The sequence below is a fragment of the Pithys albifrons genome, chromosome 18, assembly GCF_047495875.1.
Source record: "Pithys albifrons albifrons isolate INPA30051 chromosome 18, PitAlb_v1, whole genome shotgun sequence".
NCBI classification, from domain to species: domain Eukaryota; kingdom Metazoa; phylum Chordata; class Aves; order Passeriformes; family Thamnophilidae; genus Pithys; species Pithys albifrons.
In genome coordinates, this window is record NC_092475.1 from 12890330 (window position 1) to 12904144 (window position 13815).

The following is a 13815-nucleotide window of genomic DNA, read 5'->3' on the forward strand; positions in this document are numbered from 1 at the left end:
TGACATGAAAAGCTGATCCCGAATAATGCATATATGTGTTTGGAGAATAGATACTGTCCAACCTGCAGGAGCAAAAAAGGTCTTTCAAGATGAGGACACCTCTCTTTAGAGGTGGTGGCTCTGGGAAAGGGCTGTGAGATGCTTCACGGTGGGTGCTGCACACAGAGAAGTCCCCAAAGCATCCATAGCAATGAGCAGGGTGGGAACTGTGGAGTGGGTGCAGAGGTTTGGCCAAAGCTGGAGTGGGCTGATGGTGATCTGCAAGGGGTTTGATGAAGGACAGACTGGTGAGAGCCTCCAGCCTGGCAAGCACTGGCACGTGAGCTCTGGGTGCTGGTGGCACAGGCTGGCCATGCAGGCTGCACTCAGGGCTTGCTCCAGGGATCACCCACGGGGTGATTTGATTTGAGAAGTGAATCCACATTCCTGGACAGCTTCTGAACCCCACTAGCAGGGAGGGTCTGGGCACTGGGCAGCACCTCCTTGCAGCCACCCCTTCTCTGTCCCCTCCACCTGCAGTGCCCGTGCTGTGCTCCATGGGCTCCCAGTGATGCTTTACATCCCCCTCGTCACAGCCACAGAGGGCAGGGGAAAGCTGTGCCTTCAAATCTGCCCCAGGGCATGTCTGTGTCTCAGAAACACATTTTTAAAATCATGAATGTGGAGTCTTCCTCTTTGCTGCCTGGCTCTGAGTTCAGAGATGCTCCTTTGGATCATGTTTGAGTCAGTAAAACCTTTTTTCCCGCTGTGTTCAATTAAGAGAAGCAGCAATTTCAATATGGTTCCAAAAAATTTCCATGTGCCCAAACTCTCCCCAGTTCCCGTGGGCTCCTGTGCTGCTACTGCCAGGCCAGCAAATCCACCCCACAGCAGTCCAGTGGGGGGACAGATCCTCAGGAGAGGCAGGGGGTGCCTGATCCCTGTGGGAACTGGGAGAGTGGCTCATCCTGGGAAGTGACAACCACAGCTGGGAACCCCACTGCACACAAAAACCCCTCTGCCATATGATAAATGCCCCCCCACCTCTACAAAAATAAATTACTTCCTTTTAAAATCCTTTCCAACTGTTCCCCTCGTGTTCGTAATAGGATGAGCAGTGGAACCAAAGATGTGGCTGTTACTTTAAAGGATAAATTAGTTTGACTCTTAACTCAATAATTAAAACTGTTATGGCTATGAGCCTGCAGGGATAATGTACTATTATTATAGTCATTTGTTTCAATTAAATGCTTGCTGATTTTACAATAGCAGCTGGGCACCTGTGTGAGATAGCTATTACTCTGAACAAGACATCTCAAATTCCAGCAGAAATTTGTCACTGCACTAAAGCATTTTACATAGACCATGAAAGTTTATTAGGAGCAGTTACAAATCGGGAAGAGGAGGGGTGGTAATTGGGGATATATTTCCTTATCAGCCTCTCTCTCTCTCCTGCTCTCTCTCTTTTTTAAGTAAATCATCTTTAAGCATTTCAGCTGTGGTGATGCGTTTACATTTAAACTTCAATACAGAAAAAGCCTGCTGGGAAAACTTTGCTTCAAAGCTGTTCAGCAGATAATTTCTCTCCCTGGTTGATTGTGATTGTAATGGCTTGTTCTTGGGAACAGACCCAAGGAGAGGGAAGCTGTGCTGCTGCTGAGCCTGCTGGCTGCCCCTGGAGGAGTTCCTTCCCTTGGCCAGGGAAGCTCTGACTCAGCCCACCTGTGTTAACTCACCCTGGGAAGGGTGAGAGTCAAAGAGTCACAGAATGGTTTGGGTTGGAAGGGACTGTTAAAGACCACCCTGATCTGTCTCCTGCCATGGGCAGGGACACTTTCCACCAGCCCAGGTTGCTCTAAGCCCTGTCCAGACTGGCCTTGGACACTCCCAGGGATGGGGTAGCCACAGCTTTTCTGGGTAACCTGTGCCAGGGCCTCACCATCCTCATCCTAAAAAAAATTTCTTCCTTATATCCAGTCTAAATCAACTCGCTTTTCATTTCAAACCATTACCCTTTGTCCTGTTGCAACAAGCCCTGCTGAAGTCTGTACCCACCTTTCTTAAAAGCCCCTTTAGGGACTAGCAGGGGCTCCCAGGTCTCCCTGGAGCTTCTTTTCCCCAGTCTGAACACTCCCAGCTCTCCCAGCCTGGCTCCAGAGCAGAGGGGCTCCAGCCCTCAGAGCATTTCTGTGGCCTCCTCTGGACTTGCTCCTTCAGGTTGACATCCTTCTGATGTTGGGAATCCCAGAGCTGGAGACTGCACTGCAGGTGGGGTCTCCTGGGAGTGGAGAAGAGCAGCAGAATCCCCCCTGCCCTGCTGCCCCCAGTGGTGGGGATGAGCCCAGGGCATGGTTGGTTCCCTGGACACATCCAGCTGCTCTCCCTGGCACGTGAAGTGATGCCCCTCAGTGAGGTTTCACACCTGCCCACTCCTGCTTGTCCTGGCCCTTGTCTTTTGCTCATCCCACTTTATGCAGCTTTGCTTTGGCTCGGGGGATGCTGTTCAGTGAGGTCAGACAGTGTTAGATGGCAAACTCCTGCCAGATTTCCTCTTTTCCTGCTGGGTAACATCTGCAAGTTGTTTGGCATGGATCCCACCCGGGACTGCAGCCCAGCCCAGCAGCTGGGAGCAGCTTGGAGCATCCCTGCTCCACCTGTGCTGCAAGGGCAGAGTGTGGGGGAATAACACAGACCCTCTGAGTTTGTACTTCTGCCACCAAAACGTGGTGGTATCTTCAAGGTGTAGCTGAGACTAAGGAAGGTGGAAGGAGAAGAAAGCAAAGGGAGAAGGTGGTTATAGGGGTGGAACCTGCCTCAAGGCTGCAGATGGGAATCAGGATTTTGTAGGAGTCACAGACTTAAGTCACAGACTGTTCTGAGTTGGAAGGGACCCACAAGCATCATCGAGTCCAACTCTTAAGTCAGTGGCCCACAGAGGGGATTGAACCCTTGACCTTGGCATTATTACAGCCAAGAGAGAACATTACATGAGAGCAGTCATTCCTGGAGCCTGGGACCTGAGCCCCAGGTGTGCTGGCTGGTGCTGTACCCTGTATGGCTGGAAAGAGCTGTTTTTGCACAAGATTTTGGGGGGGCAGTTAAGTTGAAGTTTGGCTTGAAGCATTTCAGACATTATCTGTGTTAGCAGAGCTCTTTGTTCTGGCCAGGCCCTTCCTCATGGCATTTGTCACTCGCTCTGGATTCCCCTTCTCCCCATAAACAAGGAGTGTGGAATATGTACCATTTGTCAGCCTGTTTTTCTCTCCTTCTTAGGATTAACTGGAGCATTTATGGGCCTGCTATGCACATTCATTAAAAGAATTGAAATATTGTGGAAAAAAAAGAAGCTGTCTTTGAGTTAGCACAGCCTTTGGGACTCTGCTAAGTAAGATGCACTTAATTACTTCAGCTATGACTGCATCACACTTCACTCGTGTTTCCTCTGAGATGCAAAATATCTTTGAAGCAGAAGCTGCAAAGCCATCCCAACCCTTTTGCAGCACCTCGTGGTGAGCTGGATGTGCTGAATGTCTGGAATGCAGATGGGATCTGACCTGGCTGGAGCTGATCATGTTTGGAGGGCAGTTATTTACTTACACATGTGTTTCCAGTGGGCTCTGTGGGGATGCTGAGTACTCTGGGGAGGGGAAAGACACGAGGCAGCTTCAGTGAGCCCAGGGCTGGGGTGGCATCTCACAGGACCAGGGGCTTGTTTGCTTTTGCACAGGGAACTTTGCATTCATTACCTTCTTTCACTTTGATTTGCCACCATCCCAGTTTCATTCATCATTTACATGCCTAATTAGGCTGTTTATTGCAGGGGAGTATCTCAGAATCCTGCTCCTGAGCGTCTCTTTCCTTGGGTCTTTTCTCGGAGATAGCCCCTACTCTGGGTGTCCTCTGAAAGAGCTCAGTGTCTCAGGATCCAGCAGCAGAAAGCAGGACTAACCCTTTCTCTCTCTCCCTTGAGCCAAGGCCATCATCATCCTCAGATCATCATCACCCTCAGACCATCATCACCATCATGCCCATGGAAGAAGCTCCAGAGCTTCCCACAACCAGTCACCTTCATTTTCACCCCAGTTATTTTACATCTGGAAAACACAAGTGCTTTTTCCACCACATCCCCTCTCCAGTCCTGAGGACACCTGGAGATGTCAACAAGGATGATGGGGAGGTGTCAGCCTGGTGTGTTGCTTACAAAATGGCTTTTTTTGAAAACAAAACAAGAAGAGAAATTTATTGAGTGGCAAATGGTAGAGGCAGTTCCTGCCCCTCCAGGTCGTGGTCATCACAGGGGCCTGAGGGGAGCGCAGCTGTACCTGTCCTTCTGCAGAACCTCCTGGCCAGGAGGAGAAGAGATGGAGATGTGGGAGAGGGAGAGAGGGTGTCAGAACCAGAAACAATCAACTAAAACCAGTTTTTCATCATAGAATTGTAAAATGGTTTGGGTTGGAAGGGAGTGTTAAAGCTCATTTTGTTCCACCTTCTGCCATGGGCAGGGACTCCTCCCACCAGCCCAGGTTGTCCAAGCCCTGTCCAGCTTGGCCTTGGACACTTCCAGGGATGGGGCAGCCACAGCTTCTCTGGGCAACCTGTGCCAGTGTTTTACCACATTCATTGTAAAAAAACTTCTTCCTTATATCTAACCCAAATCAACCCTCTTTTAGTTTAAAACCATTCCCCCTTGTCCTCTCACAAAGTCTGTCCCCGTCTTTGTTGCAGATCCCCATTAACGGTGTAAAGAAATAGTCACCTGCTTGGTGGGGAGGCATCTGGGCCAAGATCTCCTTGGAGGGGGATGTCCAAGGAGAAGTGCAGTGTCCACACTTTTTAAGAGGTGGGGCTGTGGCACCAGGAGGCTTGTGCATGAGTTCTCTGAGCCAGAGCTCAGGTTTCTGGTTTTTCTAGAGATTTTCAGAGGCATTTGCAGCACGTGGCCCATATCCATAATTGCACTCCTGGACTTGTTCTGCTCTGATGCATAAGTAACATGCACTGTAAAGAAAAAGTGTGTGATTACATATTTAATGGATATACAGAGCTGTTGTGGTCTATTGGCCACATAATAAAAGTTTCCAAAAAAAAAATTGTCTTAATAGAGTGTTTCCCCAGGAGACTGCCAGGGCTGAAACGTGAGTGAGCTATTTTAAATTTTAAAAAAAATTTTAAGCCACATTTCATAGCCTTCCCCATTTCTACAACACCCATCTTCTAAACTTTCCCTTCATTTAAATTTAAAATAAGGACAATAAATTATTCTTTTCCTTAGCAGCTGGCAGATCTTCTCCAGCATGAAAGGTCTGGATTAAACTGACAAAACCCAAGGCAAATGCACCTTTCCCACTGGAATTTGGGAAGCAGCTTGCTGCTCATGCAGCAGATGGGTGCTGAGCTGTCTCCCCGCCTTTCATGCTCCCCATCACTGCCTGTCCCACTCCAACCACTCCCATGACTTTGGCAAATTCAATTGCAAATGCAGAAGTTGCCTCTAGATGCCCCCTGTGCTGCCCAGGCCTGGTGTCCATGCCCGTGGCTGCCTCATCCTTGATGTCTTTATGGCCAGGATTTCCCACACCATGGCCAGGAGATGCCAGAGCTCTGCAATAAGGCACATAACAAGGTTTTCAGGGCACATAAATCTTGCCATGGTTGAGCTCCACGCTGGAGCAAAGCCAGCCCTGCTGCCTCTTTGCCACCCCCAAAGCCAAGGGGAGCAATTCAGCGTGGCCCCTGAGTCAGCCTCAGGCTCGTTGTGCTGTTGAAATGCAAGACAATATTTAATTCCTGGGAGTTAAATCCCTTCACTTCGTAATTAATACAGAAAAAGGACAGATCCAGGAAAACCTGTCCCCCTGACACCACTCCTCTACTGATGGAGACTCCAAAGGAGAGCAGAACATGCTGTGAGGTGTTGTTTAAAAGCTCTTGATTCCTGACCTGCAGCAGTAAATCTGGTTTTGCGTTCGGATTTGTTTCCTCTGACGCCTGCTGAGCCCTCAGTGCTCTTCTCTGGGTTTCCTTCTGTGTGTGCTGCTAATGGAGTTGGCAAAGCTCCCCTGGTAATGAGAGATCACACCTCAGCAGGCTTATCAGGAGTAAAGATTGTTAATAAATAAAGCTCAGGTCTTTAAACTCTTGTTAACATTAATCAGATTAATAGCAAAGAGAAAAAGCCTGGAAAACAGTTCCAGCAGGGATTGCCTCCGTGGCTGGATGAGGCTGTGCAGGACCTGGGCTCTGCCTGAGGGGCTGTGCAGGACCTGGGTTCTGCCTGAGGGGCTGTGCTGGGACTGAGTTCTGCTCCTGGGGGTGACAGCACAGGGATGGATCTTGGAGGGGAAACTGGGTTTTCAGGGAAAATGCTGCAAACTGGAAATGGGGTCTTGGTGCAACAAACAGCAGGATTTGTGCCCATCTTGTTATTTGCTTCTTGGTGGACAGGAGTGGACATGATGGAGCAAGTTCAGAGGAGGCCACGGAGATGCTCCAAGGTCTGAGGACCCTCTGCTCTGGTGCCAGGCTGGGAGAGCTGGGGGAGGTTCACCTGGAGAAGAGAAGGATCCAGGGAGACCTGAGAGCCCCTTCCAGTGCCTAAAGGGGCTCCAGGGGAGCTGGAGAGGGACTTTGGACAAGGGTATGGAGTGACAGGGCAAGGGGGAATGGCTTCCCACTGCCAGAGGGCAGAGTTAGATGGGATATTGGGAAAAAATTCTTCCTTATGAGGGTGGGCAGGCCCTGGCACAGGCTGCCCAGAGAAGCTGTGGCTGCCCCATCCCTGGAAGTGTCCAAGGCCAGGCTGGACAGGACTTGGAGCAACCTGAGCTGGTGGAAGGTGTCCCTGCCCATGGCAGGGGGTGGAACTGGATGATCTTTAAGTTTCTTTCCAACTCAAGCCATTCTGTGATTCTGTGATTCTGTGTTGTGGTGCTTGGGGCTTCTGGAGTTTGGGGACATACAGATCTCTTGTTTGAAGGTGGTGTCACAGCTTTGGACAGATTGATGTGGTAGGAGCAGAGACCTGAGGCTTCCACTGGTGGCTTTTGTGCTTCTACTTCTGGGCTTGTTGCCCAGGTGACCCAACAGTCGTGCAGAGGGTGCAGGGGGGTTGGTTGTGGTACCTTCAGAGACTCAGATGAGCAGATGTTTTTTCACCCCTATGGTTAGTAGATGTCAATCCCAAGTACTGCTCAGGAAGACCATGTTTGGGATACACAGCTCCTAATGCTCCATCACTGATGTACCAGGGCTCATCCCCAAATACCATGGCACGACATGTGCTGGTGCTCAGCACTGGCCTCACATGGACAGCAGCAAGTCTTGGCCCCAGAAACACCCAATTAACTGCAATGGCCTCCCTTCTTCTCATGGTTTGGCCAAAAATTGCTCATTTATCAACATTTTCTTCATATCCCTGGTAGGTGCCAGCCACCAGTGGTCCCTGAGGCAGGCATGGGCACCTCCTGGGGACACAGACCTATGTGCAAAGGTGATTTAGGTTCTCACTCTAGTGCCCACGGGCAGGGTGGTGGCAGGAGCACAGCCCTGGGTGCACAGTGCTCAGCTCTTGCTCTGAGCTCATTTGGAAGGAGGCACCAGGAAGCCTTTCCCAGCCATGCAGAACAAAATTGAAACAATAAATCAATCAGCCTTCAGCTTGAAGTGATTTGACAGCATAATAAATGAATCCATATTGTAATTACAAGGTGATCTTCTCCTAACTCAGATCCAGGAGATGGTCCACTCGGACGCCACGTCCTACGATTCCAACCGCCAAGTGCCCCTGCTCAACCGCCCCGGGATGTTGGCCGGCCCCATGAGCGCTCTCAGCCAGTCCCAGCTCATCTCTCAGATGGGGATGCGAAGTGGTGTCACCCACGGGTCCCCCTCGCCCCCTGGAAGTAAATCTGCTACACCATCTCCCTCCAGTTCCACTCAGGAAGAGGAGACAGAGTCACATTATAAGGTAAGTGCCTGTTTTAATGGCGAGAAAATGGGGGTGATGTTCTTCAGGGAGGGATAAATTACTTCTGAATATATGGACTGGGAGACTTTCCCAAGGATGAGGTGACTGTTCCCAGCTTAGGGTGTAGTCCAGTGCTCATCCACCAGATTTGGAGATGAGAGTTGGGCTTGTGTCTCCACGTTTTACCAGGACCATCAAACTGCAGAATTTCTTCTCATGAGGGTCTCAACAGGCAAAGCAGGTTCAAGGCTAAGGGTGTGCAAATGTTTGAGTTAAAATGAGATTTCTAGTGGTGGGTAGAGAAGACTAAAACAGGGAAGGAAAATATCCCATGGTGGGATTTAACTGGCGTGGCTTGCTAAGGAATAAAAACAGAAATTAAAAAAGGAAGAGTCTTCTGCCTTGTAGTTCACCCAGGTGGTGTTTTAAGTAATCAGCAATGTCTCAGCAGTCTCTGCAGCCAACACAAGCTGCTGCTGAGCATGGCATGAACAAACCCAAGGAATTCCTAGGGTTTTGGGCACATCCTGATTGCTGCCCATCACCCTCAAAATGCACCAGCAAAGCAAACAACACATGCTGTGCTCCAGGAGTCTGCAGCTGTTATTTACTGAGGGCAAACTCCAGCAACCACCGGGGTGCTGCCTCAATGCCTGGTTTGTCTCTGTGCCTTTGATTAAAGCCTTTCATGGAAAACCCTCTCCTGGAAGGTGCTGACCCAAGGAACTGGTATTGTAACCTTGGCCCACCAAAACAGACTGTTGTGACAGGATTTGAATGTATAATCTGAGCAGCACACACTGCAGACAGGGGAAAACTAGGAAAATGCTAGGACTGAGCAAAAACCTTTCCCTTTCTGAGGAAATCCAGGGAAATGGATTCCCATCAATCCTGTAGTTTTTCATCCATTGGCAGGTTTCACTTAAATTGGGGCATTTCAAAGCAGAGTGCAAACATGGGTGCAAAACCAGCTTCAGTGGAACACAACTGTAAAAAGAAAGGATACACATGGTTAAAAATAGGTGGTGATTTTCAGACTCTGTGATTCCATGTTTGGGGGATGCTGTGGGGTGATTTATGCTGCTGGACCCCACAGTCTGCCATGTCCCAAAGCCTGTGTCACACAGCTCCAAGGAATGCCTGGGAGCTGAAATATTTCATGTCAGCAGAAAATTAGTTTCAACTTAGTGACACACCAGGTTCTTTCTCTGCCTCCATCAGCTTTTCCTCCTGGCCAGCCAGGAGTCCCTGAAGCTTTGGGGTTGGATCTGCTGTTCACTTGAGCCAGTGGTGCCTGTGGGAGTAGGAAGAATTTGGGGATGTCCAAGTGTTCCTAATCCTTCAGGCAAGCCCTCTCATTTTGCTGCCCTGTAAACTCTTCAAGACAAACGGGACAGGATTGATGTGTTTGATGGAGGAGGAGACCCTAAATGTGAGGCAATCAGCAGGGCTGTGTTGTGGCCTGCAGGTTTCTGTTTGCTTTCTCTGTCTGCACAGCTGCTGCATTCACCCATCAGTCGTTTGTCATGTGGCCATTAAGAGCTTTTCTGCAACAGGTCATCAAAGCCACAGCTGACAAGCAGAAATCAATCTTGTGAGCAAGAAGGTCACACATTAAAGAAATGGGTCTGATGCCAGGAGGTACTTCAGGTCCAGCAGGTCCTCTGAGCCAGGGAGCTTATGATTTTAGGAGGTGTCCCAGCCCCACTGGTGCATTGACCTGCTTCATTGCTTTGGGGAGGGTACACATGCATGGGAGGGAGAGGGAGTTACAGCCCTAATTCCAGTTGGATTAGTGGCCACTCTCCATAGTTATTAAAATCACAGTATCCAGGAGGCTTCAGCTCTTCATGGGTTCAGCATCTAAGAAGGCACCAAGTTTATGGGATCACATCTGTCAGCAGTGAATTGCCCCAGTCCACATTTAGTGTCAAGCAGACCTTCTGATGCCTCTCCAGGGCAAGTCCATGCTCCTCATCCTGCTCTCTGAGCCTCCATGGCCCCTTTGACCATGGGGATGACCCTTGGGGATGCTCTGGGGCAGCAAGGCAATGTCTTGCTGGAGTTTGGCTTTAGCCAGGAACATGGCTTAGGTTGTTCAAGCATCTTCTGAGGTCCAGGGCCAAGCTGTTGTCTCATCCCAGCTGTGTCACACCTGGAAAACCCCATGAAAACCAGGCAAAGTCCTACTCTGCTCTGCTCTCTCCTGGGAACTGACAGCTCTGGGCAGCCTCATGGCATCTGTTTTCCATAAATCCCATGTGCTCTTTGGTGCTGCCTGAGCAGGGCTGACTGTAAAGCTGCCTGGGGTTGTGTTACTCCTGTTCCAGCTCCGTGGCTTGGGCAGTGGCTCTGAAGGGAGCAGGTGCCCCTGTAGCACTTCAGTGAATCAAACAGGATCACAGTTATTTAAAATACCATCTCACTTCCTAATGGGCTGAAGCCCTGTCATGCATTTTTTTTTCCTCCTAATAAGCTGGCCTTTCACCTCCAGGCCTCCCATTCAAGCCCAATTGGGCAATTTTAAATTAAATGCCATTTTTTTGAGCTCACTGCTCATTCACTAATGGTCACTGTCTGTTTGACAAATGTCACTGCACTGATACTGAAATTAATGACCAGTCAAGAGCTCCTGAGCAGGGAACAGGAGCACTGCTGCCCTTTTCTCCCTGTGCCTGCCCTGTGCCAGCTGCAAGGAAACCTCTTAAATCCTGGCACTGCCAAGCACGTGGTCAAATCAACAAATCCATCAGGAGAAGAGGCTGTTTACTGCCAGCTCAGTGGGGGGAACTGTGTTCACAACACCTTGGGGTTTAGACCTGTGTCTTTCTAAGGAATACAACAACCTGTGCAGCTGCTGGAGGGACCCACAAGAAGGGACCCACGAGAATCATCCAGTCCAACTCCTGGCCCAGCTCAGGGTCTGCAAGTGGAGGGGCTGGTTTGCCCTGTTTGCCCTCAAAGATATAGAGGTCCAATGGTTTTACTGTCTGCTGTGTTTAACTTCCAGTGTATTTAGTTTTTCCTTCACTCTGAAATAAGGATAATGGTGCTTTCCTGTGGTGTGAGCTTTCACTGACCACAGTTAATGCATTAAGAGCTTTGATGGATGTCCAAGTGCTTTCTAAGGGTATTTTCCTTCACACACCCTCACATGGAGGTTTCTGCAGAGCCCTGTATTCATGGAATCACAAATATTCTGAGCTGAAAGGGACCCACAAGGACCATCCACTCCAACTCCTGGCCCTGCACAGGCACCCCAACAATCCCACCCTGTCCCTCAGAGTGTTGTCCAAACCCTCCTGGAGCTCTGGCAGCCTTGGGGCTGTGCCCACTGCCCTGGGGAGCCTGGTCAGTGCCCACCACCCTCTGGGGGAAGGACCCCTTCCTAACACACTGCAGGGCATCCCAACAGAGGCTGATAAAGGATCATCTTTCTGTGCTGCCTTCACTGGAAACATCCCTGTTTCCAGACCTGCTATTTTACTTCCCAGCCTGGTGACAGTGTCTGGTGCTGAGCAGACACAAAGTCCAGCTACTGTTACCTGTGTCCTGCTGCCTGCCCTTGGCTCCAACACCCTCAGGGCACTGGGTGTGGATACAGCCAGACCTGGTCATCCAACTGCACCCAGATGGGTTGTAAAGAGTGAACACTACATGCAAAACATTTAATTCATAAGATTTCAATAGTTCAGTTCCTGGATGTTTTTCCCAGGTAGGGGTACATGCATGTTAGCAGAGTGAAGCAGATTTGGGATGGCCCCAGTGTGGTGGTTAATGTTGGTGCTACTTGGTCAGTGCTCACAATCCTTCTGGGAATGGGGAGGCAGAGCCACCAGCACACACATGGATGAGGGAAGTCAGGAGCAGCTTCCAAAGGGGGATTATTGGGATGGAAATTAGAGACCATTTGGAAGCCAAGTTTGGCAAAATTCATTGACTGCTAAAGGTGCATGGCTTGGAAGGAAGAAGAGGTCCCAGAAGAGTAAGTGAGCTTGTGCTGCTGGTCAGGAGGAGGGGGAAGGAGGGTGACCAAGGCTGAGGGTCTGGAAAGCCCTAGATTTGGTGCAGGGACAAAGGGATGAACCCAAACTGTGAGCTGGTCTGAGTGGAGGCACCAAGCCAAGCTCAGGCACCCCCAGCAGTTTGTGTAATGATTCAAGAAGCATCTGGGGGCCAAAGAAACCCCCAGGACTGCTGCCCCCACCCTCTACAGGCTGGGAGATATCCCCTTCCCATTCCCTCTCTCATCTCCCTGTCTGTAGCAGGAACTTGCATCTGACCTCTCCCAGCTGACTGCTGTGGGTCACCTCTTCCTTTTGCAGGCCACTGGAGAGAAAAGACCATCAACAGACCTGGGCAAAAAGCCCAAAAGCCAAAAGAAGAAGAAAAAGAAGGACCCCAATGAGCCCCAGAAGCCCGTGTCAGCCTATGCCCTGTTCTTCAGAGACACACAGGCAGCCATCAAAGGGCAAAACCCCAACGCCACCTTCGGAGACGTGTCCAAAATTGTGGCATCAATGTGGGACAGTCTGGGAGAAGAACAAAAACAAGTGAGTTACTGATTTTTTTTTCCTTTCAGCTGTTGAAATGTGTTTTTTCCATGGTGCAGAGCATGTCCCCAGGGATGTTCAGAGCATGGCCAGGGCCTTACACAGGCTGAAGTGGATGGTCAGAAACAGGGGCTGTTCTCAGGGGCAGTGCTGTAGTGCCCACTGTGCAAAATTCCTCTTGTTGCATGGGGAAGAGCAAATTTTTATGACAACTAATTATTCTTGATAAGCTCATACTCTGCAAAACCATCAGTGGCCTTTCCCTGACCTGAGGTTTTACAGCCTTAGATGGGAGATGTGTTTGTATTTGCTTATTTACTTACAAGGAGTGACAGCAAACAGGCTAAACGCTGTTAACTGCCTATATTGCTGGCTTCAAATCCAACATAGAATCACAGACTCATGGAATCAAGTGGGTTGGAAGAGACCTCTGAGGTCATCAAGTCCAACCCTTGATCCAACCCCACTTTGATTACCAGATCATGGCACTAAGTATCACATCCAGTGTTATCCTAAAAACCTCCAGGGATGGAGAATCCACCCCCATTCCAATGCCTGACCACCCTCTCTGGAAAGAACTTCTTTCTGATATCCAACCTAATCCTCCCCTGGCAGAGCTTAAGCCCCTGCCCTCTTGTTCTATTGCTGGTTGCCTGAGAGAAGAGACCAACCCCCACCTGGCTACAACATCCCTTTAGGCTTTAAAGCCTTTGGAAGGAGATGGCTGGAGTGGCCCCACAGAGGAAATCCTCCTGCCCCAAAGCTGTCAGCCACTTTCCACCTGCCTCACACGGACAATTCTGAGTCCTCCTTTTGCTGTTTTGTTGCTGCTGAGTCAGTTACAAAAGTCTGTAATTGCTTGTTGCCTGTTGAGAGAACCCCAGGGAACACTTTGTGTAGCAAGGATGGCTTTTTATCAAGCAGAGTGAGATCTGACACTGTGGGATGTGTCCCAGATCCAAACAAGCTTTAGCTGACAGCCCCCTCATGAGTGGGACCCCTTCTCCTAGAACCTGGCTCCAGCTCCTCTTGGGTGTCCATGGCCAGCACTGGAAGTACCTACATCTGGAGAAGGAGCAGCAGGGAGGAAAGAAAGTCATTTAGCTGGAAGTCTTGCTAAAAGTCATGCTAGAAGGTCTTGCTTTTCACCCCACACCAGGGGAGAATAAGAGCAAGGCATAGAATCATAGAATCATAGAATCAATTGGGTTGGAAAAGACCTCCAAGATCATCAAGTCCAACCCTTGGTCCAACTCCAGTTCCTTTACCAGATCATGGCACTCAGTGCCACGGCCAAGCTCACTTTAAAAACCTCCA

At 49.8% G+C, this 13815-nt stretch overlaps 1 protein-coding gene across 1 annotated transcript in view; it reads left to right on the forward strand.

The window, feature by feature from the left end:
* The window catches only part of TOX2 (TOX high mobility group box family member 2), a 168290-nt gene that overhangs the window by 131241 nt on the left and 23234 nt on the right, over positions 1-13815 (forward strand). The window contains exons 4-5 of the mRNA XM_071572680.1: positions 7706-7945; positions 12271-12498. Coding sequence (XP_071428781.1) covers positions 7706-7945; positions 12271-12498 — 468 coding nt within the window. The remainder of the gene's footprint in view (positions 1-7705; positions 7946-12270; positions 12499-13815) is intronic.